The 24,980-nt window shown below is 48.0% G+C and overlaps 1 protein-coding gene across 3 annotated transcripts in view; it reads left to right on the plus strand.

Moving 5' to 3' along the window:
* The first annotated feature begins 931 nt into the window (after positions 1–931).
* The window catches only part of IPPK (inositol-pentakisphosphate 2-kinase), a 49,891-nt gene continuing 25,842 nt past the window's right edge, over positions 932–24,980 (plus strand). The window contains exons 1-7 of one of the 3 annotated variants that reach the window (XM_074330166.2): positions 934–1,151; positions 5,130–5,904; positions 9,176–9,223; positions 11,232–11,327; positions 15,781–15,847; positions 17,706–17,827; positions 19,147–19,236. In XM_074330166.2, coding sequence (XP_074186267.1) covers positions 11,289–11,327; positions 15,781–15,847; positions 17,706–17,827; positions 19,147–19,236 — 318 coding nt within the window. In that variant the 5' untranslated portion in view covers positions 934–1,151; positions 5,130–5,904; positions 9,176–9,223; positions 11,232–11,288. Of the gene's footprint in view, positions 1,152–1,618; positions 1,936–5,129; positions 5,905–9,175; positions 9,224–11,231; positions 11,328–15,780; positions 15,848–17,705; positions 17,828–19,146; positions 19,237–24,980 lie in introns of those variants that run through there. The other 2 variants (XM_019713833.3, XM_074330167.2) reach the window with 2 other exon arrangements.

The following is a 24,980-nucleotide window of genomic DNA, read 5'->3' on the forward strand; positions in this document are numbered from 1 at the left end:
GGCCAAAGTAAGCAGAAGAAAAGAAATAAAAATGAGAGCAGAATCAATGAAATTAGAAACAAGAAGTCAATAGAAAAAAAAAATCAACAAAGCTAAAAGCTGGTTCTTTGAAAAGATCAATAAAATTGATAAGCTTCTAATCAGGTTAAGAAAAAAAAGACAAATTACTAATACAAGAAACGAAAGGGGGCATCCCTACAGATCCCATGGACAGCAAAAGGATAATAGAGGAATACTATAAACAATTATATGACCACAGATTTGATAATCTAGATGAAATAGGCCAATTCCTTGGAAGGCACAATCTATCAAAACTCACACAAGAACAAACAGACCATCTGAATAAGCCTATATCTAGTAGAGAATTTGAATCAATAATTAACCTTCCAAACTAGAAAGCATTAGGCCCAGATGGATTCACTGGTGAATTCTACCAAATATTTAAGGAAGAAATTATACCAGTTCTCTATAGTCTCTTCCAGAAGGCAAAAGCTCAGGGAATACTTACTTCAAGACTTACTATAAAGCTAGAATAATCAAGATGCTCGGGTATTGGTATCTTGAACAGAGAAATACTGGAACAAGTGGACATCACGCAAAAAGTGAACCCAGACACAGATCTTACTCCCCACTCGCCTGGACCCCCCAACCCCAAGTCCGCCTGTATCTGCCCTCTGGGCCCCACCAGTCCAAGGGCCCCGGAGAAGTCACAGGGCTTCTCAAGCGCGCCTCATTTCCGTCGCCCAGACTAGAAACCTCATTTCCGGTTGTCAAGACCGCGCTCCGGATTGGAGTCACTATGTCAGCAGCTAAGATGGCCGCTGGCTCCTCCGCCGCTGTGGTCAATGGAGAAGAAGCAAACAGGAACCAGACATTGCCCGGCTCTGCCATGGCAGCCGCCGGGGGCGTGGCTTCCGGCGCCCTCGCCTGCGAGTCCCGCAGCCGGTTCGTGCGTAGGCGGCGGCTGACAGGCGCTCCTCCCCCGACGACTGCGACCCGGCGGCGACTGCCCAGGTGGACTGGCGGCCCCAAACGCGCGGCCCCACGAGGCGCTAAAGCTCCACCGGGGTATGGACGAGGGGAAGATGGATGAGAATGAATGGGGGTACCACGGCGAAGGCAACAAGAGCCTGGTTGTGGCCCACACGCAGGTGAGCGGCAGACGGTCGGCGCGGTCCGCGACCCTCGCCCTGCCCCGGGTCGTTTTCCTGTACCCCCAGCACCCCCCAGGGTCGTTTCCGCGTCCTCCCAGCATCCCCACAGGGTCGCTTCCGTGACCCCCCAGTGTCACCCCACCGGGTCAGTTCCGCGTCCGCCCGGAGTGGCACACCTTCCCCCCGGGTCAGTTTCGCGTCCCCCAGCATCACCCTCTGTCCGGGCCAGGTTCGCGTGCCCACATCGTCACCTCCTCCCGCAGGTCAGTGCCACGTCCCACCAGTTTCAACCCCGCCAGGTCGGTGCCCTGTTCCTCTAACGTCACCCTTACCCCCGGGTCAGTTCCGCGTCTCCCCAGCATCACCCCTTCTCGAGTCGGTTCCGGGTCCCCCAAGTGTCACCCCCTCCCCCGGAGTGAGTTCCGTGTTACCCCAATATCACCCCCTCTCCCTGGATCAGTTGCACATCTCCCCAGGCGCCCGCCCGGCGCCGCCTGCCGGGTGGGTGCCCCTCCGACTGCCCAGCCGCGGTGGGGCAGACGCTGCGCCAGGAACTCGCTGGCTGGCATGGAGGGCCTGGGCAGCTCGGGGGGAAGAAGTGAAGTGCCCCGGATGCTGTTGACCTCTCAGCGCCGAGGCAGTTCAGCCTCTGAGATGTCAGAATTGCGGTTCTCCTGCTGCTGCTGTTATTAATAATGGACCATTGCCCGCAGATTCTTTTGCAGAATCTTTTACAATTGAAGAAGTTTCCCTGTCTTAATCTTTCCTTTCTTAAGCGAGGGTGAGTTTCAGAAAGTGCAGTAAAGATTCCCAGGGAGGTGAATTCCAGGAAGAGAAGCCTGGGGATTTGTGTGAAAGCCCAGACCTCTCTGACATCCTGCTGTCTAATACAAGCAGGCAGGAATGTGGTGGGCTGGGGGAGGCTCTAAGAGCATGGGGTTGGAGTCACACATAGCTGGGCAGAGTCCCAGTTCTACCACTGCCTGGCTCAGGCTCCGTTTCTGCATTTGCAAAGTGAAGTAGTAACAGAACTCCTTTTGTGGACTTGCTAGAAAAATGAGGTGAGCAGGAGCTGGACAGGTTATGCCTGGCAAGTGAGGTTAAGAGCCCTGACCAAGTCCAAATTGCTCCTCCGGGATGGTGCAGGTGGTGCTCTTCCAAGTGCTGGGTGTGCTGGGTCAGCTATTGGGTAAGCTGCAGTCACCCAGGTGACCCTGTATCCCGCTTTTGCATTTTATTGCCCATTAGCACAGTCAGGAAACTTAAGAACTGAAACAACAGGCTTTGCTGAGATCTTTAGATGAATTAATAATGGACAAGGCTTAACCTGAAGCGGTTCTTCTCTGTGCAGTCTGCTGGGCCCCAGTGTTTCAAGGTCAGGTAAGGCATGGGATATTCCAGCATGAGTCGCTTTTGTTGTCGGGGTATTGTGGTGACTCCTGAACTCTCACAAAACAACTACTCATCTTCCGATTCCTTAGTAAGATTGGATGGTGTATCTTCATTTTATGTAGAGCTAAGCCTTCTTTTAGTGGGGGGGCTAATGTACTGAGTTTCAAAAGTAGTGTCAGACGAAGGAGGAAGTTGCAGACTTGGAGTAAAAGGACTGAAGGCTGGAAGATCAGAGGCCTTGGGCACTTGAGTGCCTTCTCCACCATTTCTGACAAGTAGGTGTCCACCCTTCAGGGCAGCCTGGCCCCCTCCCTTACTGCACAGCTCCTGTTGTTAGGGTTGTATTTTGTTTCCCTTTCCTTTTTGCCTTTTAAACTCAGTCATCAGGCTACCCCGCACCTGTGTTCTTCATTTTAAATCTAAATGTACTCTAATATGGTCATTCCTGCTTGGTTGTTTTTTAGCCATCATTTGAGCCTGAAGATTATCATTGCAAGTAGTCTTGTAAGAAAAGCCTCCCACCAAGTGAAGGCAGTAGTGAAGGGAGCACTGTGCCCTTTGGGTGTGGAGAAGTCTTGTGCTTTGCCTGGGCCTGAGGACGGACAGGTGGAGAGAGTCCTGCCAGGCAGTCTTTCAGGTCTGTGACGTGCCCAAACAGAAGGTGTGTGTGCGAGTGGAATAGAGAAAAGGAGGACAAGGGAGGCCGCGGATTCCCCTGGCCTGCTGGTGGACTCGCAGGCCCACCTCATTCGTTCTAAGGTGGAGGACTTCCTTCACATTTCTTCCAGATCGGAGAGGGCAGCACTTACTTTCAGAATGGAAAGGTCCTTAAAAAGGGACAAGTCTGTACTCTCCTCTCCAGCTTCAGAACATGGCATGCCTTCAGGTAGCTAGTCCTGGGGCCCAGCTGCACTGAAGTCATATGAGCTGACAGACAGACAGACATACAGACAGACAGCCTTCTGGGCTGGTGGATCAGGAGCTTTGAGGGGCATGGGACTTGTAAAGTGGGGCCTGGAGACGGAGAAGCTAAGCGCAGGCCACAGGAGAGCCATAGGGTGTGGGGTGTGTGCTCAGGCCTGGGCGGTACCTGGCAGGCCGCTGTCAGCTGCCCCTGACCCCTTTAGGCATCCTGTGTCTGTCACCCTCAGTCTGGTGCTCAGCATCCTTGGGTCCAGCTGTGCCATCGAACCCTTTCCCAGGCACTGGCCCTGACGCAGACCCTCTGAGGTCAGCTCCAAGGCTGTGCCCAGCTTGGCACCGTGCTCCTGTGGGTGCGTGGAGGCCTAGCCACTGAGCCCATGGTGGGTCATGCCGCAAGGGCATTTCCCTTGTGGGCCGGTGAGGGCACTGTCACTTGTCTTAGTGGCCTTGTCACACTTGCTCACTCTGAGTGTGGTTAGCGAGCTCAGGTCTGCGCTCATGTGCATCGCTGGGATTTCTGTCTATCTGGTGTTGTTGCTTTCACATCTGCACTTAACCATTCTTTTCCTTTCCTTGTTGGCTTTGGCTCAGCATCCTGCCCTGGGAAGGTCCCTGTAGCCTGGTTTGTCATTCGATCTCTTAAGTGTCTCCAATGGTGGGAGTCAGTGGGACAAGCCAGGCCATCACCTGTCCCTGAGCTGTCCTCCAGCTGCCCTCACCTGTGGCGTGCAGGGCATACAGTGGCTCACTCCCTTCATGTCACTAAGCTGTTGTGACAGAGGTAATGTGAAAGACCTTCCAACAAAGATCGTTTATCAAAAGCATGAAGAGTGCTCATGCCTGATCTTTCAGGTTTTACAGCCTTTCTGAGATTCTGTAAGGAGCCGGTGTTTTGATGCCCTGGGGTGTTTGTCTGGGTCCTGAAGGTGTCAGGGGTTGGCAGACTCTTTCCTTCTTGTCTTGCATCTTAGGATTTCTGGTTTAGAGACCATACTTCTTAATGGACATGTTGGAAGCAATAAGAGTCGTTCTGGGATTTTTTTTTAAAATATGGCTTTTCCCAAGACCCGGGCCACTGCCTTTAATTTTTCTCCTGATTCTAGTTGAAAGAGTCTTAACTTTCTGTTACCTCTAGTATTTTTTTTTAACAAGTAACTTACAATGCATTTGAGGTTTTTAATAGTATCCCTACGGGTTGATACAGCTGATGTGATTTCTTTCTTGCTGAGGGCTCATGGGCGAGCTCTGCACGTAGCCCCACCTGTTTTATTCCTGGGTCACCTGCAGGTGAATATTAGGATTTGTTAGCTCACAACTGGGTTTTCTTTGGCGGTTTCCAGTTCTGGTCTTGGCAAGCGCTGAGCTCTGCCTTCCTGGCATATGAGGCGGTGGAGGAGGGTCTGCCCAGCTAGACCTGGTTTCCCAGGGTGACATTGTTGCTCCCCTTCCTCCTCCTTGGTCCGACCTGAGGATAGCAGTGACCTCTGTTTGTCAGGCAGGTGAGGAATTTTTCTGTGTCTGCTGCGGAAGGACGAGACCGCAGCCCCAGGTCCCTGGCCACCTGCTCCATGGCCCTCATGTGGCCTAGGAGGGTGTTGGGTCTTGATGGCTCCTTGTAGTCCCACTGTGCGTTCCATGCGGCTTGGTTTGTCTTTACAGATCATTCTGCCTCTCGTCTGGCTGTCACATCGTGCACCCCTTTAGGGACTGCCGAGCGCCTCTTCTGCTGCAGCCCCGAGTGTCCCGGACCTGCATTGCCGGGGTCTACACCTCCCTGCTCCATCCCTACCTCGTGGCTTCCATCTGCATTAGCTTCAGTTCTGCAGCAGCTGTGGGTCCACATGGGGCCACCAAAGCTGGGGAGAGAACGTGTCCTCCTGTCTGGGCTCCCCTCTGCCAGGCATCTTCACTCAGCCTCATCTGTTCCATCTGAGGCTGTCCACCCAGCACCATGTCCCACCCTGTCCCATCCCCTTGTCCCCCTAATCCCACTGCGGGCCCTAGGGTGCGTTTCTGGTCGTGTCGCCTAAGGTGAGGGAGTTGGTGTTGTGTCACAAGTGTTCTGGTGCAAAACCCAGGTGTGGGCCAGGAGGGTGGCTGCGGAAGGCAGCCTCACGGAGAAGCACCCTGAGCCATTTCAGACATCCAGGGCAGCACCCAAGGGGCCATTCCTTCTGTTGTTGGGTTTTTTCTCTCCGTTTCCCTTAAAAGTTGCCTGATCTGTGCTGCCGTGGGGTCTTCTTGGAGCCCTGTCCTGGGTCATCTCGACATCCCATTGGAAGACCAGGCCTGGGCCTGTCCTGCGGCAGCGAGGCTGCAGCCTGAGACGACCAGTGCGGGGTGCCTGCGTGTCAGGGTGGCCTTCCCCTTGCACTTTGGTAGGAGGCCCTGGAGCCTTCACTTCTACCCACAGCTTCCCTCCCTCGGGCTTCAGGTGGGCAGATGTGCCTTTTAATATAGTTTTTTGTGGTCTTTTATTTTTGTTTAATACAGATTATTGCTTCCCCCCTCTGTTCCAGAAAATACTGAATATTAGAAGGAGGGAAGTAAAATGCGCCCAACGTTTCCACACTAAGAACATAATTTTTGTTAGCACTCTGGTGCACTTCCTTCCATTATACATTTTTATTGAGTACTTAAGAATCCTGTGTCCATTTTTTTCTGCTTTTTGACTCAACTTTACAGCCTAAATATGTAGAAAATACTCCATGCGTGTCTTCAGGGCCGCAGAGCACTCAGGCCGCCAGTCTCTGTTTCTATGCTGTCAGACATTTGCATGGTTCTGCTTTTAGAGCTGTTCCAAGTTGGGTTTACAGAACGCCTTGGGGTTTGGACAACAAAGATGGGGGCCCCTTGGCACACGACATGCCAGTGCACCCCCACCCACCACACCTGGGATCCTCGCCGCACTGAGTGCTCTCTGCTTCTTTTATAAGTGACAATTGGTACCGTTAACTTTGTATGTTTTGAGGTGGTTTAATGTACGTGTGTGTTTATATGTGCCATTGCTCCAAATAGTGGCGTTTTCAGCTTGTGAACATCATTGATTCTCAGCTAGTGTTCGTTCCAAGGTATGAATGACTGTGCCACATTTTTTATCCTCAAGGACATAGAAGTGCAGCTCCCACCTCAATTCCCTGTCCTGCTGTGGTGAAGAGCTGCCCTGGCCTGTGCCCGGCATAATCCCTGTCTCCTTAATCTCACCCCTTTCTCTTCCCTTTCTTAGCATTTTATCCTAGACATTAAGAACAAGGGACATTGTAAACATCTGGTTTCAGATACTCGTTTTGAAAGGAAAGGAGTCATTTCCTCACAGCTGGTTAAGATCAGGTGACTGGGCAGAGCCCTGGCCCTTACTGTGTTGGGCAGTGGTGCTGGCTCCTTCGTGGGTATCTTCCCGTGGGTGGCCGCGGCAGTCCCACCCGTCTGCTGTAGGTGGCCCTTGGACTAACGGTGTCTTTCTGCCAGCAACGGCTGGTAAGGTGGATTTCTCCGTCCCCTCTGCCGTCCCCCTGAATGGGTGTTGCCGGGCCGCACCACCGGCCTCTTGGCAGATCCCAGGCCCACGAGCCCAGCCCAGTCAGGCCCTCACGAGGGGCAGGCAACACTCCCCTTTGGGAACAGGTGGGCCACCTGAGTGCTCACGTTTGTGGGACTGGCCCTCAGGCTGACACTGCAGCTCCCTGGGGTGGGCTGGTGACTTCTTGTGACAATTTTTGGATGATAAATGGGTCAGTAGAAAGAGCAGTTTTCCTTGGAACAGACACACATGACTCAGAATTTCTTGGCGGGTCTTGAACAGAATAGTGGCGTCCAAGTGAGGAGTTGATGCACTTTTGGGAGCTGAGTTTCTGGAAATTTGCCTCGAATTAAGGTTTCTGCATGTCACCTTCTGTTTTTCCTTGAATTTTGATGGAATTGCAGTTCCATTGAAATGATCCTTGGCTGGTTGATGCCCACAGTCAAGTGTTGATGTGTGACTGGACTTGGCAGGAGATGGGGGCAGGGACATGTTGTTGACCTTGGCTTCCCCAAGTCTGGCCTTGTGGTTCAAGCAGGTGACAGGTATCCTGGGTTTGAGAGGACGGTGCGCTGTCTCTGAGTGGGGCAGGAGGTACCGGAGGGGCTGTGGGCTGGGGAGAAGTGTCTGGTCTCCAGGGGCCTTCCTTGCTCTTCAGGCACATTTTGGTTCAGAAAGCTGCACTTCTGATCCTCTTCAATTGCCCACCCAGGTCCCAGGGCACGCGTGCCCTCCCCCTGCTCGTGGATGCTCTCTGGGCACAGCCCACCTCCCCAGCCTCCATCCTTTGCCTGGAACGCCTGTGTCTGTGGGAATGGTTCCCAAGGTGTCCAAATGGGATGATTCTGCCTGGTTACTGAGGCTCCACGGTGTCTCCAGGGCATTTCCTTGGAGAATGACCCCCTCAAAGGCTGTACTTGTTTACAAAGTTATTTTTTCACGTTCTTGTTTATTATATGAACATTACAAAAAATTGGAAAACCGAAATAAGCAGAGTTTTACAAAAAATTAGTTGTCTCAATTGTTGCTACCTGGAGACACTGTTAACTGTGCTGAAGTCCTTTCAGACGTTTCATACAAATGGGGTGTGCACATACTTTATTTAAACACTTTTGTTTTACAAACTTCTAAAAATGAAGTGTCACAAACCTACAGAAAAGTGCTGAGATAATAAGTATATCTATAGTTTGATTATTACAAAGTATGTGGACCCATAACCCCATAACCAGCCCCATCTAGAACCTTTCTCAGGGACCTTCCCACTTGCCTGAGGGGTGATCACCGGATCTTAGTCTTACCTGTTTTTGAATGTCACATAAATAGAACTTACCTATACATCTTCCATATATACACACACACACACATATATATGCATATGTATACATACACATACATACCGTGTTTCCCCGAAAATAAGACCTACCCAGATAATCAGCTCTAATGCGTCTTTTAGAGCAAAAATTAATATAAGACCCGGTCTTAGATATATATAATATAATATAATATAATATAATATAATATAATATAATATAATATAATATAATATAACGTAATACCGGGTCTTATATTAATTTTTGCTCCAAAAGATGCATTAGAGCTGATGGTCCAGCTAGGTCTTATTTTTGGGGAAACGGGGTATACACACACGCGTATAATTGTATATTTATAAAAATGGGTTCATTCTATAAGTCCTATTCTGTATCCTTATCAATAAATGATATCTGTACATCAGCATCTGTAAATACAGCTCTTCTATATTCTCGTCAATGACAGCACAGTGTTTCATGGTCTGGAATGGGCCCCATTGTATTTAACCATCTCACTGTTGTTGGATATTTAGGTTGTTTCCATTGTATTGAAAATTATAAATAGTACTTTTATAAGCAGTAGCTAAAATCTTCTGCACATCCTTAATTATTTCATGAGACAAATTCCTGGGAGTGGGCTGGCTAGGTCAGGGGACACAGGTTTTCCTGATTGCCCTGTGACCCCAATGTGTGTGACCCAGTTCTGGCCCCTCCCAGGGGCACTGGGTGTTCCAGGCCAGTGGACTGTCATTCGGGGTTCTAGCGTCCGTCCTGCTGAGGACAGCCCCCAAGCCGCCCCAGCCCCTTCTCCACAGCCACCACCCTTTTCCCCAGACTTTGAGCATGTACTAACCAGACTTCGTTTTGTTTTCCAACAGCGTTGTGTGGTACTGCGTTTTCTGAAGTTTCCTCCAAATAGGAAGAAGGTAAGAGCGGGGGGATTGCTACCCAGTCATTGAAACAATTGCTTAAGAAAACTTTGGTTTTATTTCTGATGATGTAGAATTATTAGTACTAATTGTAGAAGTGTAAACATGATACAAGCATTCCGTGCAGAAAGTGTGTGTCCCTGAGTCCTGCAGGACCCAGTGCTTTGACTTGCTGGGGTGAGTCCCTCGGTGCTGAGCTGGGAGGTGCCCCATGCAGTTCAGAGAGCTCTCCTGGTGGCCAGAACTCTCAGGACCAGGTCTCAGCTCTGCTGTGGTGATTTCCTGCTGCCCTGCTACCTCCATTTCCCCATGTGAATCTATGAAAATGAAGGCTGTCGGCGTTACAGGTCCCAATAGGCAGTTCAGCTGGAGCATTGGTTTCCATTTGCTGAGTGATCCAAAGTACTTGTCACCCTCAGAAAGCTGTTGCTGTTGCCTTGCATGCTGGCTGACCCCTGAGTTGTAGCACCTGTCTCTCTGGAGACGGGATGTCACTGTAGTATGTATCTAAATCTCTGTGGTCATGAGGATCAGTACGGAGAGACCAGTAGAGCCCTTCCTCTTTTCTGTGGTCCTGGGGTGGGGAGGGAGGGAGGTTGGGGTGAACCCCGCTCCAAAGCACAGGCTCTTACCTTAAAAGGGGAGCAAAGGCAAGAGTTGGGGGGCACACCCCACACAGTGGGTATAGGGCAGTAGTGGTGGGTGGTGGGTAGAAATTGGGTGCAAGATCAGGGTGTAAGAGAGATGAGTCACTGAGTTATGGAGAGGCGGCCAGCACGAGAGGGGAGGTGATGGCTAATGGGTGCCTTTGGCTAGACTGTGGCATGAAGGTTAGCCGCATAGAAAGAGAAGGGGGGTCTGTGGGAGAGCCGGGGTGGACAGGGCTGCTGTGAGATCTGGGGACGGTGTCACAGTGCAGAGAAGGAAAGCCCAGGATGGGAGGGCGCAGGTGGAGGGGAGGCCCCGCCTCGGCTGCTGTGGAGAGCCATGTAGGGTGTTGTGTTTCTGTGGAATTCAAGTGGAATCTAGAACCATCTGGGAGGCGGCTTCCAGCCCCTCCTTCCCACTCAGCATCTGCAGAGCCCAGACTCGGTGAAGGCCAGACTCTGTCAGCTTTTCCTGTGTTGATTTACTGAGGCAATGTCTTCTTCCAAGGCAACAATTTGCCTTTATTTATTACATAAATGGCATGGTATGATCCTGGCCGCATTATCGATGGAGAATTGTGGGTGGTGATTCTATCAACAAGAAGAGCTTTCTGTCAGAAATGCTGTGGCCAGTTGTGTGGACCACTGGGTGTGTTCAGGCTTTTCTGTCGGGCTGCGTTCTGACGTAGTCACGCTGCACACGCCCAGGATGTCGGCTTGTGGTCTGCCGTGTCACTGGTGCAGGGGGCCGCTCAGCTGAGTACCTTCCCAGTCTTGGCCTGTGTGTCAGGCCTATCCCGGCTGCCCTCGACGACAGTGGTCCTCTTGCTGAGACAGACCTATGGTGTACCTTCAGACTCATTGTCTCAGGTTGGAAGGAGGGACACAAGGCTGATTTCCTGTCTCCCCTAAATCTCACAGTTTATTATCTCTTTAAGAACATCTGATCTGGAATAAAATATTTTGTTCTGTATTTGGAGGCTGAAGAATAAAATCTAAATACCTAATGACTTTTGGATGGGAGAGATTTTTAAAGTCAAATTCCTTAGGAGGTGTACATGGGCTACTGGTGGAATTCACAAGTTTCTTGGCAGGTGAGCAGGGTGGGCGCAGGTGTGGGTCACCCGGGGCCCTGGCTAGAATGTAGAGGGAGTCCTGGGAGGCCGAGGGGACAGAACTCCGGTGGGTCTGGCAGTGTCTGTGGTGAGGCTCCCGTTCCTCCGAGTCCATCTTCTGTTTGTAGCCACGGACACGGTAGCCCTGTGTGTGACAGGCTCGTGATGGTGTCAGAGTCTGCTCCCTCTAGCACTTCCTTGGAGGTCTGGTCATTGAGGCCTGTGTGTGCTTCTCTTTCACAGACCTCAGAAGAGATATTTCAGCACCTCCAGAACATAGTGGACTTCGGCAAAAATGTCATGAAAGAGTTTTTGGGAGAGAACTATGTTCATTGTGGGGTAAGTGGTTTTCATGTATGTAGTCTAAGCTCATGGGTACAGTCTGTGTCAGTAACTTCTCAGTTGTCATGTGGAACTCTGTACTTAATGGTATCTCCTCACGTTAGTTACAGACTTTCCAAGTGCTTTTCTCATTTGCTGAATCGTGAGGTAACAGAGCAGATAGTGTTCTTTCCATTTTCTAGCTGAAAAGCATGAGGTTCACGGAGACCACATGAGACCCCCCCCCACCTGCGAGGACCCCCCCGTCTCCACCACCCTGCCGTCATGGAGGCATCCAGCTGAGTGAGGGCTCTCAAGGGAGGTCCAGACAGCATCCCTGAGCCCTGTGCTTCCCTCGGCCTCAGGTGGTCTGCCTGCTAGCTCGTTCTGGTCTCGGTGGCCAGAGGAGCACCTGTGACAGGCCAGGTCTGCTGTGGGACGTGCGGGGAGGGGGCAGTGTAGGAGCCCAGTGGCCCTGCGGTCCTGGTGACCCTGAGTGCACGCCTGGGACAGCTGTTCTTACGTTTCAGCTTCTGCTGGTCTTGCTGCTGGTCTTAGAGCAGAGCCCTGAACAAACTAGCAGGTGTGTCACTCTGAGCACAGAGCACTGCCTCCATGTGGCACATACTGTACTTTGTGTCCATCCCGAAAACAGTGGTATTAAGGAGGTCAAGGGAAAGTTTCTTTGAAGCTTAAGGAATACCTGGCCGAGTAGAATTTAAATAGCTCTGCCAGCAAACTTCCTTCAAGGAGGTTCCTTGAGAAGCTTAGGGTGTACTGTGGGTGGTGCTGCTGGGGGCCCTTGGGGCTGCTGTCTCATTGGAAAGCAACAGAGCCTCTCCCAGCTGGCCCCGCTGTGGAGCTGGCACGGGGTGCAGGGTTCTGAGGACCCTCGTGACCCGGCCATGGCTTGCTAGTACACGCTGAGAGATGGCCTGGCCCAGAGTCGTGTTTGTCATTTCCACAGCATCCTGGTTGCTCACAGCTCAGCCCTAGGCATTGTGGGAGGGATTGCCTGGCAGCAGGACTCACCAGGGCCACCTGGGGGCTAGTACCACTCCCAGTGAGGTCTTCTCTGTCCAGTTGAATTATGAGGCCCCAGAGCTGAGCCTCGTGCTCTTGGTGCCACCTACTTTTTACCTGGATGGTGTCTGAGTGAATGCAGAATGCCAACAATGGTCAGCTTCCTCCTTGAGGAAAGAGTGTGCTTGCCTGGCTGAGTGGGAGCATTTCTCTGTCTGAAAGTGCTCAGGGGCTCTAGACCTTTCTCTTGGGAGGGGTCATCATGAAGAAGGGTGCTGGAGGGCTCAGGGTTCCAGCCGAAGGTGGCCTGGCTGTGGGAACAGCATCGGAATGTCCCCTGAGGGCCCTGGGCACTCGTGCTCTAGCTCCAGGTTTGGTCTTGTTTGTACAGTGGATGGGGCTCTGGGGGTGTGAGGTGAGCCCACAAGGTCGCATTCTGGGAATGTCCATCCCACTGACACACCTCCTCTCATGAACACAGCACCAACATGAAAACAACCTGCTTTTCCTCCAGGTAGACGTGCTGTCCCGGCTGAGATGTGGGCTGCAGAGCATATCTCTGGTCCTCACAGACTGCGTTCAGGCAGAAGCAGGATGTGTAAATGCCACTGTTTTCTGTGACCACTGCCATGAATTAGGGCAGAGAGCCCTGGTGAGAGCATTGCCCTCCTGTGTACCCTGGGACAAGATACAACCAGCCCAGTGATGAGAGCGCGAGGCCCAGTCAGAGCGACAGACACACCCCTCGTGCCCACGCTGCCTCTGGGCCTGCCCGGCCGGTTTGAGAACTGGTCTGGGCCAGTCCCCGTGGGAGCTGGAGGTTCAGAAACAGGGAAGAGGCTGTTTCCCTCATGCCTGCAGGTGTTTGTTTTTTTTCCCCCCAAAATGTGAACAATGGTTTATTCTAGATGATGCAGAATATGAGTAAATAAATACATCATTTGCCTGCTTGGGATAAGAGGGATGAAATACACAGGACAATAGGAAGAACAGGTTGGAGGAGGGGAGAAGATGAGTAGTTCAGTTTTAGACGCATTTAGTTTGAATTGCCTATGAGACGACCAAGTAGAGAGGCAGCGTAGGAGCGGGATAAATGTCTGGAGTCCAACACTTAAGCCCAGCCTAGATGTATACATTTGGAAGTCAGCAGCATGGACGGTATTTAAAACCAAGCACTGGTTGAGATCACCATGGGTGTGATTGGGCATAGAGAAGAGGTCAAGTTCTAAGCCCTGCCGTACTTAGAGGTGAAGGAAATGAAGAGGAATTAGCAAAGGAGACTTGCAGGGAACAGCCACTGAGGCAGGAGGAAAACCAAAGAGTTTAATACCCTGGAAGCCAAGGAATAAAGTGATTCAAGGTCAGCCTGACAAGGATGATGCAGATGTGGAATTGGCCATTGGATGCCTACAGGTGTTTTGCACCTTAAATCCCAGAGTAGCCGAGACACTGGTGGAATTACAGAAGTTTTTTATGGAGCCAGTCCTCCCGAGGCTGGAGGAGGCCACTGGGGCGGCCTTGACTTCACATTTAACTTGATTTGAGGGAAGCATTGCCAGGCCACTGCATGACAAGTGAGGGGGTGCTCTTCTCCTGAGGGAGCGTTTAGAAGACTAGACATGTTGCTCACCTGCCAGGGCACCTCAAGCTTTGGTGGCCGTTTGTCCTCTGCAGCTGTCCCTTCGTCCCTTTGAGGGCAGGTGCCTCTAAGCAGGGGAGCTGGTATGGCCACACTTCCAAGTTACCCTTCCGTGAGAGAATTTTGTAGTCTTTAACTACAGTTTTTCCAAAGTTGATACTTTGTGCAGGTGCCCGCTGAGCGCTCTGCTAATGACCACTGTCCTCCTAGGTTCCGTAGGAGTTGTCTGTCCGTCCATCAGGCAGGCAGGAGGGCTGCATCACATGGTTCATGAACCTGGATCAAGTGTTAATAAATGCAGCCAAATGCTGAGAAGGATGCTACTGTAAACATCTTGTCTGACTTAAAACACAAATAGGAATCACTCTAAAGTCAGGAATTTCAGGTTGTTTAGAGAAGTGCAGTTCTGCTTTTCACCTGGTGACTATGAACCCCGGCCGGGCGCTGCCCAGACACGGGTCAAGAGTAGCTGAGCCTCTTGGGCCCTGAACTTGATTGACCCCACCTGCTCCTGTCCACATTTCTGTCATGGCGTCGATGACACCGCGTCTGCCTGCACTTCTTTTCCCAGCTGGGGAGTATGCGGATCCTGCTGTGCGTGGGCCTGAGATGTGGGTAGTTGTGGTGACTTCCTGGCCCTGCCCTCCTGCTGGGTGGCCTCCGGGTGTCCTTGAGAGAGAACATGGGTGCATCTTTCCCGCACAGCGTCTGCCATCTGCCATCTGCACATTTCATGCGTTTGGTTTCTTTCAAGTGGAGTGAGAACTTGGACTTCTGTGAGATGACCTAAGTTTTGGAGTTTTATACTTCCCACTCTTTTCCATTGTTTCACCTTACCTAATTCAGAACTAAATCTCTTAGCAAGTTACCTTTTTTCGCTTACCATGTTTAGGTAAATGACAAAAATCATTTAAGTTGGCATAGCCAGCTGGGAGGCAACGATTGACTGGACCAGGGCAGACTGCAGAAGCATGTCTGTGCGACGGGATGACCTTGGGCCCCTGGATTCATGTGACAGGGAAGCCTCAGCTGGTATGGGTGCCTCCATGTGACAGGGCAGTCACAGGCTGGTGCTGACACATGGGCGGGACAGGATGGGATGGGCGTGAAGTGTCAGCAGACAGGGTCCTGGCATTCTCATTCTAGGCTGGTCTCTTGCCTCTTCTTGGGACTTCTTCAGAAGTCAGAGTTTTGCCACCCTGGAAACACGAGAAAGATGGGGAGCAATGTGGATTAAATAAAAACTCTAACATCGGGAAATTGCAAAGAAACAGTGAAGTGTAGAGAGGTTGCTCTTTGTTTTTTTCCTAAACGCACTGACTATTGGCCACCCTGAGTCCTGTGGCTGATGGGCACACAGGATCTCTCACCCGGAGATTAAGATTCAATCAGACTTTCCCTTGAGCTGTGTCTCAGGTGGGAGTGTGAAAGCCTCAGATTGTCTGTGGAGACAGCTGGTGAGAAATGTCTGCGCTGGGGATTTGCCTCTGACCCTGCGTTGCCCCTGCAGACCCTGTGAGCACAGGACGTGCCCTGGGCTTGCTGCTGGTCACCACCGGCACGGGCACCAGGTGTCCTGAGGAGGGCCTGTCGCCCTTAGTGTCTCTCTTTAATCTGGACATGTCCTTAAGGTAAAAGAGCAGCTTTTATTCTGAAGACCCACATGTCGAGTGTTTTTTCCAATGTGCTAAAATATACATAACATAAAATGTACCATTTTAACCACTTTTAAGTGTGCAGTTCTGTGGCATTAAGTACAATCACATTGTTGTGTACCCCACACTGAGTATTTTGCATTTGTTCTTACAGGAAGTTGTTCAGCTGCCTTTAGATTTTGTGAAACAACTGTGTTTAAAGATACAATCTGAGAGACCAGGTAAGGGAATCTAACCTACAAATATTGTTTGTAATTTAAAACATCCCATTTGAAAAGTGTTTGACAGTATTTCTCAGGTAGATGCCATTTTCAGTGATTCTTTTACCAGAAACTTGATTATCGGGGTAGAAATCCTAGGAGCTCATGAATACTGTTCTGGGTATCAGATATCCAGGTCACCGCAGAGAATACATGACCAAGAACTAGTTAATAAAAATAAATATGCATTTGGGAGAGAGAGAGGGAGCTGGAGGAGGTGGGGGAGACATAGGGAAGGGAAAGTGGGCTGTTGAGGAGCCTGGAGGGTGCAGAAGGAAAACCGGGGTAGATCCACAGCACAGAGGAGCAGCCAGGGCCGGGAGGGCCTGCAGCCTGAGGACCTGGATCCACCCTGCCTGCTTGTGCTCCTGGGGGAAGGCAGTGCCTGCCCCCATCCCTCACATACCTTTGCACACCCCAATATCATCTCCCATCCCTCCCCCATTACCTTGCGTACCTGCCCCCATCACCTCAGGTACCTTTTCCCATCATCTTGTGTACCCTTCCCCGTCACCTCACATACATTCCTTGAACGTGGTCGTGGCAGTAATGACAGAAACCATGTCAAAGCCTTTCCTTCCACAGTTAGAGACAAAGATATAAAATCCCTGTTACTGGCGATGGAAATCCCTCCTCCTAAAAGGTCAGCCAGGCAGTCAGGGTGTGCAGTTAGTTGGCCAATACAAAATCCCTTCCTTTGATTAGGAAACAGAGCACAGGACACTGTGCCCTGGAGCCTCTGGTGTGGGAAGCACTGAGGAGCAGGGCCCTGTGTGGGTAAGTGACTCCTGGAGGAAGGGGGGCGTGGCCAGGTTAGGCCCGGACTATCTTGGCTCTGATTTCCTTGTCTAGACAGAGAGGACTGGGCCTTGCTCTAGGGTTCTGCCATCCAGCTGCTAATGCCGCTCAGTATTGTTATTTTATTTTATAATTAGCAATTACATTTCTGTTACATGACAGTAATAGAACTGTGCCCCATGGTAATAATGATCATAATCAGCCTTATTATGTGAAGGGAGGAAAGCTGACTTCTCCTGGGGTCTGGAGGCCACATGCGTCTTCTGTGACTGGCACCACACAGCTTCCAGTAGTCAGTGCTGAGGAAATAGTGCCTTTGGAGTATTCTGAAGGGACCAGCTGTCACAGGAAGGTACAGGCTGCTGCCTCCTTCCTCTCTGAGCTCCTGGGTTAAGTTACTCACAAAATTGGGGGGAAGTCCCCAAGATCGCCCTCACTTCTGATGACAGTTGCACATTTGGGGTTCCCTAAGACTGACCTCAGGATCTGATAATTTGCTAGAAGGACCCGTAGAACTCAGCCTCATGGTTATGGCTTATCACAGCTAAGGGACACAGATTAAAACTAGCTGAGAGAAGAGGTGTTGGGGGCAGGTCCTGGGAGACCCTCATGGGGTTCCAGGTGGCCTCCCCGGCTAGAGTCATATGGGTAGCACTTACTGCAACGATGTGGGGCTCCCCGAGCCTGGGGGTTAGGATTTGTTGGGGCTGGAGCATGCAGACGCAGCTGACTGGATGCCCTCCATGTGCAGCCCCTTGGAGGCTGAGCTGAAACTGGGGGACCCACGACTCCCACCGTGAATCACAGTGCTGCCCCCATGTGACCCAAAGGCCCCAGGTAAACGCGGACGTCCCGGGCAGGACGTCCCAGGCTTAGAGGTGACCTCGCAGGAGCTGAGGCCAAGGCCAGCCCTCTCTCAGGCAAGGCTGACCCTTCCCCAACAGAAAGCTGCCAAATCGTGGGATGTAGTGAGATCATCTTGTATCTCTCGCACTGATCCTTGCACTGCTCTGTTTTCTAGAATCTCGCTGTGACAAGGACCTGGACACTCTCAGTGGTTATGCTCTGTGCCTTCCCAATTTAGCCAGACTTCAGACCTACCATTTTGCGGAGCACCGGCCAATTCTGTGTGTAGAGATCAAGGTAAAGTTTTGTCAAGGGAGAAGTGTGTGGGGGTAAAGGGAAGGGTCGGGCCAGGTTGTAAATCCTTATCTGTCGGGAGCACACTTTCCCACAGAAGCTCCTGGTAGGTCCCCACACTGGGCCTCACAGCCCTCCTCAGGGGCCCCCAGCTCCCAGAGACTCGACTTGCTTCTTACTCCTTCCATACATGTCACCTGTACCTTACTGCCTCAGTTCCTCCCAACTGGCAGACACGAGGGGCATGTCTTCTCACACGTCCAGATTTAGACCCATTCCCAGGTGCTTCGATGGAGAGCCAGCCAGGGACAAGCCCTGGCCAGTGGCCCGCAGAAGGAAGCATGTCAGGTTCCGCCCTGTTTCCTTACAGGGTGCAGCTCACAGGCCCCCTCCTGACCTTCTCTGCCATGCCCCCTTGGGCACTTACTTGGTAGCACTACATCTACTCCAGGAGGTCAGTTCAAGGGTCTCTCTTTAGACTGGGTGGCATTCTGTTCCTTTGCTTCTGTCCTCCTAAGAGAGACCTCCCCAGAGGCACAGAAGCCTGTGTGATTCAGGGCCCTGGTTTGTCATGGACGGGCATCCTAAGGGGGCAGACAAAGGGCATTGCTCGTCGAGGGTAGGGCCAGGCCCCTGGCTCCAGCTCTGCTGCCCAGTGTGTAGGGCGGCCACCCACGTGCTCCTCAGAAGGCTTCCCAGGCAGCCCAGGCCGTGGTTTGTCTCCTTCCTCCAAACCTTTGTGGTGGTGACTCTGGGTCATGCCCTTGGCCCTGAGCACTGTCACCCCGGGTGCTCAGTGGGGACTGATTGTCTGCTTCCCCAACCGGAGGGTGAGTGTCTTGGGCGGCAGAGATAACAGTGCCCGAGCGCCAAGCACAGGGTGCCGACAATCCAGGGCTTTTAGAAAACAGCTGGAGTTCCAGAGGTTCTGGGAGCCTAGGAATCATCAGACGGCACTTTCCCGTTCACGAAGTCTTGTCAGAGGGAACGAGGGTTCTGCTCCTTGGGTCTGGGAGCTTGGGGCAGGTCTGCACACTCCTAGAGTCTTTCCAGTCTCAACTTTGTAATGAAAATACAAAGCTACAGTGTGTGTTCTGGCCTTGGATGCTCTAGCAGCAAGGAGATGCTTATATGATGCGATGAAGGAAGCATCAGTTCTCACTGGGGACTGGAGAGAAAAACAACTTTGGGGGATATTTCTGTCTAACGCTTATTTCTGTTCTTGGGTGTTGCCCTCCATTATCTCGTAGTTAATTATATGTGCACTTAAGGTGTGTGATTTCTCCCTAAGAAGTTTTTCTTCCTCACTTGTTTATTTGCAGCCAAAATGTGGGTTTATTCCTTTGTCCAGCGATGTTACTCATGAGATGAAGCATAAGGTGTGCCGTTACTGCATGCACCAGCACCTCAAGGTGAGAAGAGCCCAGCAGCCGGGTTCCTCCATGTACAGCTGCAGGGGGCGGGAGGGGGTGGTGGGCCGGGAGAGGGGGGAAGGTGCTTGGGCCGAGGTGTGACCACTGAGAGATTTCAGAAGAATAACAGAAGATGTAGTACTTATTATTTACTTTTTATTCCACAAGTACTTTCTGTTCACCTTTTTGTTGTTTTAAATCGAGATACAATTCACTTACCTAAGATTCACCCTTTCAAAGTGTATAATTCAGTGTACTTTTAGTGTACTCAGAGTTGTGCAGCCATGCTCTAATTCCAGAACATTGTCATCACCTCAAAAAGAAACCCTACCCCAGGAGCAGTCACTCTCTGATCTCCTGTCCTGCCAACCGCTGTTAACCACATGTCTCTGTGGCTTTGCCTGTTCTGGACATTTCCCATAAATGGAATCACGTAATATGTGGCCTTTTGTGACTGTCTTCTTTTATTTAGCAAATGTTTTTTAAGATTCTTCCATGTTGTAGCAATATCAGTACTTCATTCCTTTTGTGACTGAGTAACATTCCATTGTGTGGGAACATTTTGTTCATCCATTTATCTACTGAGGGACAGACGTATGTTTGTTTCCACCTTTGGTTATTGTGACTAATGTTGCTGCGAGCATGCGTGTACTTGTGCTAGTTAGAATCTGTTTTCAGTTCTCTTGGGTAGATTTCTCGGAGTGGAATTGCTGGGTCTTAGGGGAATTCTATGTTTAACTCTTTGAGAAACATCTGTTTTCCCCAGCTATTGCACCATTTTGTATTCCCACAGCAATGTATGAGGGTTCTAATTTCTCCACATCGTCGCTAACCCTTGTTGTTGTCCCTGTTTGTAGGCACAGCCATCCTAATGGGTGTGAAGTGGTATCTCATTATGGTTTTCATTTACATTTCCCCAACAGTGATGTTGAGCATCTTTTCATGTACATCTTTGGAGAGATGTCTATTCAAGTCCTTTGCCCATTTTCGAATCAGGTTGTTCGTTTTTCCATTGTAGTGTTTTAGGGGTTCTCTGTATATTCTAGACATTAGTGTCTTATCAGATAGATGATTGACAGATATTTTCTACCATTCTGTCCGTTGCCTTCCTACTCTGTTGATTGTGTCCTTTGATGCACAGAGTTTTTAATTTTGGTAAAGTCCAGTTTGTATACTTTTTCTTTTGTTGCCTGTGCTTTTGATATCATTCCAAGAAATCTTTGCCTAATCCAAGGTCATGAAGGTTTTCCCTTATGTTTTGTGCTATGAGTTTTATAGTTTTAGCTCTTATGTTTAAGTCTTTGATCCATTTTGAGTTAATTTTTGTATATGGTGTTGGGTAAGGGTTCAACTTTATTCTTTTGCATGTGGATATCCAGTTGTCCTAGCACCATTCTTTGAAAAGACTGTTCTTTCTCCTTTGAATGGTCTTAGCACCCTTATTGTTTCTTGGCTCTCTATTTTATTGGTCTATATGTCTGTCTTTATGTCAGCATCACACTCTTGATTGCTGTAGCTTTGTAGTAAGTTTTGAAATCAGAAAGTGTTAGTCTTCCAGCTTTGTTTTTCTTTTTCAAGATTGTTTTGGCTACTTGGGGCCCCTTAACAATTACGAATGAATTTGAAGCCTGGATTTTTCATTTTTGCAAAACATGAAAATTGCAGGAATCTGTAGATCACTTTGGGTAGTACTGCCATTTTAACAATGTTAAGCCTTGTAATCAATGAATACAGGCTGTCTTTCTGCTTATTAAGGTTTTCTTCAATTTCTTTCAACTTTTTGTAGTTTTCAATGTACAAGTCTTTTACCACATTGGTTGTTTATTTCTAGGTATTTTATTCTTTTTTTAAAACTGTTTTATTTCTGTTTTTTAATTATTTTTTTATTAGTTTCAGGTGTACAAAACAATGTAGTAGACATTTATCATTTATATCCTTCACACAGTGATAACCCCCCTCCCCTCTAGGTATTTTATTCTTTTGTAATGTTGTAAATGTGATTATAAATGGAATTGCTTCCTTGATTTCCTTTTTGGAGTGTTCATTGCTGATGTATAGAAACACAAGTAATTTTCGTGTGATGATCTTGTACGCTGCAACCTTGCTGAATTTCTTATTAGCTGTAGTAGCTTTCTTATAGATTCTTTGAAATTTTCTGTGTATAGGATCATGTCATTTGTAAATAGAGAGTTTTACTTCCTCTTTTCCAATTTCGATGCCATTAGCTTCTCAATTTTCTCAAAGAAACCAGCTGGTACTTTTGATAGGGATCCCATTGAATCGCAGATCAATTTGGGAGGCATTGCCGGTATTAATACTCTGTGAATAACAAGATGTTTTTCCATTTATTTAGGTCTTTAATTTCTTTCAGTGATGCTTTAGTTTTCAGTGTATAAGTCTTGTACTTTGTTTGTTAAATTTATTCCTAAGTATTTTATTTGTTTGGATGCTATTATAAGTAGAATTTTCTTGTATTTCATTTTCAGGTTGTTTATTGCATAGCAATACAATTGATTTTCAAAATACATATTTTTAAAAATTGTTGTGCAATACATGTAACAGAAAATTTACCATTTTAACGATTACAGTTCACTGGCATTAAATGCATTTACACTTTTGGGCAACCATCACTACCATCCATCTCTAGAACATTTTCATCTTGCAAAACTGAAACTCTGTCCCCATTAAACAACTCCACATTTCTTCCTTTCCTCAGCCCCTGGGAACCACCATTGTAGTTTCTATGAATTTGACTACTGTTGGTATCTCATATAATTGGAATCATACCTTATTTGTCCTTCTGTGACTGGTTCATTTTACTTAGCTTAATGTCTTCAAGGTTCATTCATGCTATAGCACGTGTCAGAAAGAATTCCCTTCCTTTTTAATGCTGGATAATATTCCATTGAATGTATACACCACAGTGTTCAATAGATATATATCCATTCATCTATTGAACTTGGGTTGCTTCCACCTTTTGGCTATTGTGAATAATACTGCTATGAACACGGGTGTACAAATAGCTCTTTGAGACCCTGCTTCCAATTCTTTTGCATATATACCCAGAAGTAGAATTGCTGGATCATATGGTAATTTTATTTTTACTTATGAGGAACCACCACCGTACTGTTGTCCACAGCAACTGCACCATTTTACATTCCCACCAGAGTATACAAGAGTTCCAACTTCCCCACATCTTCAACAACACTTGCTATTTTTTGTATTTGATAGTAACCATCTTAATGGGTGTGAGGTAAGAAATGCAGTTGATTTTTGCATATTGATTTTTTTAAAGGAAAAGAGGCTTATTTCGTAGGTAGAGTACACAATGACAAAAATGCGTCTGCTACCCTTTCATGCTGTACTTCCACCCCTTCTACTGCAGGATCCTTTCACAGTTGGGGCATTTATTTTCTTAAGGTGACTAGCTAGTGACAGATGTGATGTTAACCGCCCCTCATAGACTGTGGTCAACTGTCAAAGATGGAGGGTAGGGACTGGAGTGAGGTTGGGTCTCAGGGATATCATCTGGCAAAATTGAGGTAGAATGCCAGCTCTAGTAACCCCTCTGTGTGGCCAACTTCTGACTCAGCTCTTTTAAAGCATTTCTTCTGTTCCCTTCCATTGGAGTAGTCACTGGTCCACCTTCTCCAAAACCAAGGCACGGATTGAAATTTCTTCTCCTTGGCTCATTTATACTTAAGACCCAGTCAATCAGAAAAAAATGCAGTTTTGATCATCATTGGCCCAACAACCTTATCTTATATTTTTCAGTGTTCAGTGGAAACATAGAAATGATTCTAGGTATTCTAAGCAGAAAAGTTTAATACAGGAAAATAAGTGTTTATAGACTCATTGGAAAGCTGGAGAAGTGAGCCATAGGTTGTCCTCTAGGAATCAGAACACCAGAGAACTGACCCACCAGGGAGCTACAGCCTTTACCGTCATCAGGAAGGTAGTGGAGAATCAGGATAAAGCTACTGAATTCTGTAATCCAGGGATCAGGAGACCCCCGCAGACTCAACTGCCTCTGGAAAACCACGGAACTAAAAATTGGACCCTGGAACACCTGAAGAAAAATACCACGCAGAATGAGTGCCTACTGTGTGCTGCATATTGATCTTTTATCTTGTCACCCTTGATGATCTTGTTTATTTTCTCTCTCTCTCTCTCTCTTGCTCTCTCTCTTTTGGTGGTTTCTTAGGATTTTCTGTATACACAATCAGATCACTTGCAGATAGATATAGTTCTAGTTCTTTCTTTCCAATCTGGATGCTCTTTATTTGTTTTTCTTGCCTAATTTCTCTGGTTTGAACCTGTACCGTGTTTCCCCGAAAGTAAGACCTAGCCGGACAATCAGCTCTAATGCATCTTTTTGAGCAAAAATTAATATAAGACCCAGTCTTATTTTAATATAATATAAGACCAGAAGTGAGCCATAGATTATCCTCTAGGAATCAGAACACCAGAGAACTGACCCAGAGAAATAGACCAGGTCTTATATAATATAATGTAATATAAGACTGGGTCTTATATAATATAATATAGTATAATATAATATTATGTAACATAATATAATACTGGGTATAATGTAATATAATACTGGGTATAATATAATATAATACTGGGTCTTATATTAATTTTTGCTCCAAAAGACACGTTAGAGCTGATGGTCCGGCTAGTTTTTATTTTCGGGGAAACACAGTAGTACAATATTGTATAGAAGTAGCAAGAGTAGACATCTTTATCTTAGGGGGAAAGCTTTCAGGTTTTTTACCATTGAGTGTAATGTTTGCTTTGAGTTTGTTATAAATGTTTTTGAGTGTTTTGTTTTTTTTAATCATGAAAGGATTTTGGATTTTGTCAAATACTTGTCCTATATCGATTGAAAAGATCATGAGGTGCTTTCTTTCTTCTATTATCATGGTGTATTTCATTGATGATTTTCATGTTGAACCATGCTTGTATTTCTGGGATAAAGCCTACTTGTTTATAGGTGTAGAATCCCTTTAACATGCTGCTGAATTTCATTTGTTAGTTTTATTGAGGATGTTTGCTTAAGGGACATGGGCTGTCATCCTTTTTTTTTTCTTTCTAGTAATCTTTTTGCCTTGGTTTTGGTATCTGGGTAATAACTGGCTTCATAGAATGAATTAGGAAGTGTTCCTTTCTCTCCACTTTTCAATTTCTCTGGAAGAGTTTGAGTATTCGTGTTGATTCTTTAAGTATTAATATTTGAAAGAATTCACTAGGGAAGCCCTCTGGTCCTAAGTTTTCATTTGTTGGAAGATTTTTGATTACCAATTCAGTCTCTTGTATTGGTCTTTGGACAGTTTTTTATGATGTGTTTAGGTGTGAATCTCTTGGATTTTATCTTAAAATTCACTGATTGTTTCTTCTGCCTATTCAGATTTGTTGTTAATCCCCTCTAGTGACTTTTTCATTTTAGTTATTGTACTTTTCAACTATAGAATTTCTATTTGGTTCCCTTTTATAAATTCTGTCTCTATTGATAGTCTCTGTTAAGCCATTGTTCCCCTTGTTTCCTTTAGGTCTTTGTCCTTGGTTTCCTTTAGCTCTAAGTATATTTACAGTAGTCGGTTTACAGTTTTTGTGTAGTAAGTCCAGTGTCTGAGCTTCTTCAGGGACAGCCTGTTGTTTGTTTTTTCCTGCGTGTGGATCATACTTTCTTGTTGCTTTGCATGTCTGGTAATGATTTGCTGAAAATGGGTGTTTTGAGTAAT

This window comes from Rhinolophus sinicus, chromosome 16 (genome assembly GCF_057876585.1).
Source record: "Rhinolophus sinicus isolate RSI-liver-muscle chromosome 16, RSI-T2T, whole genome shotgun sequence".
NCBI lineage: Eukaryota > Metazoa > Chordata > Mammalia > Chiroptera > Rhinolophidae > Rhinolophus > Rhinolophus sinicus.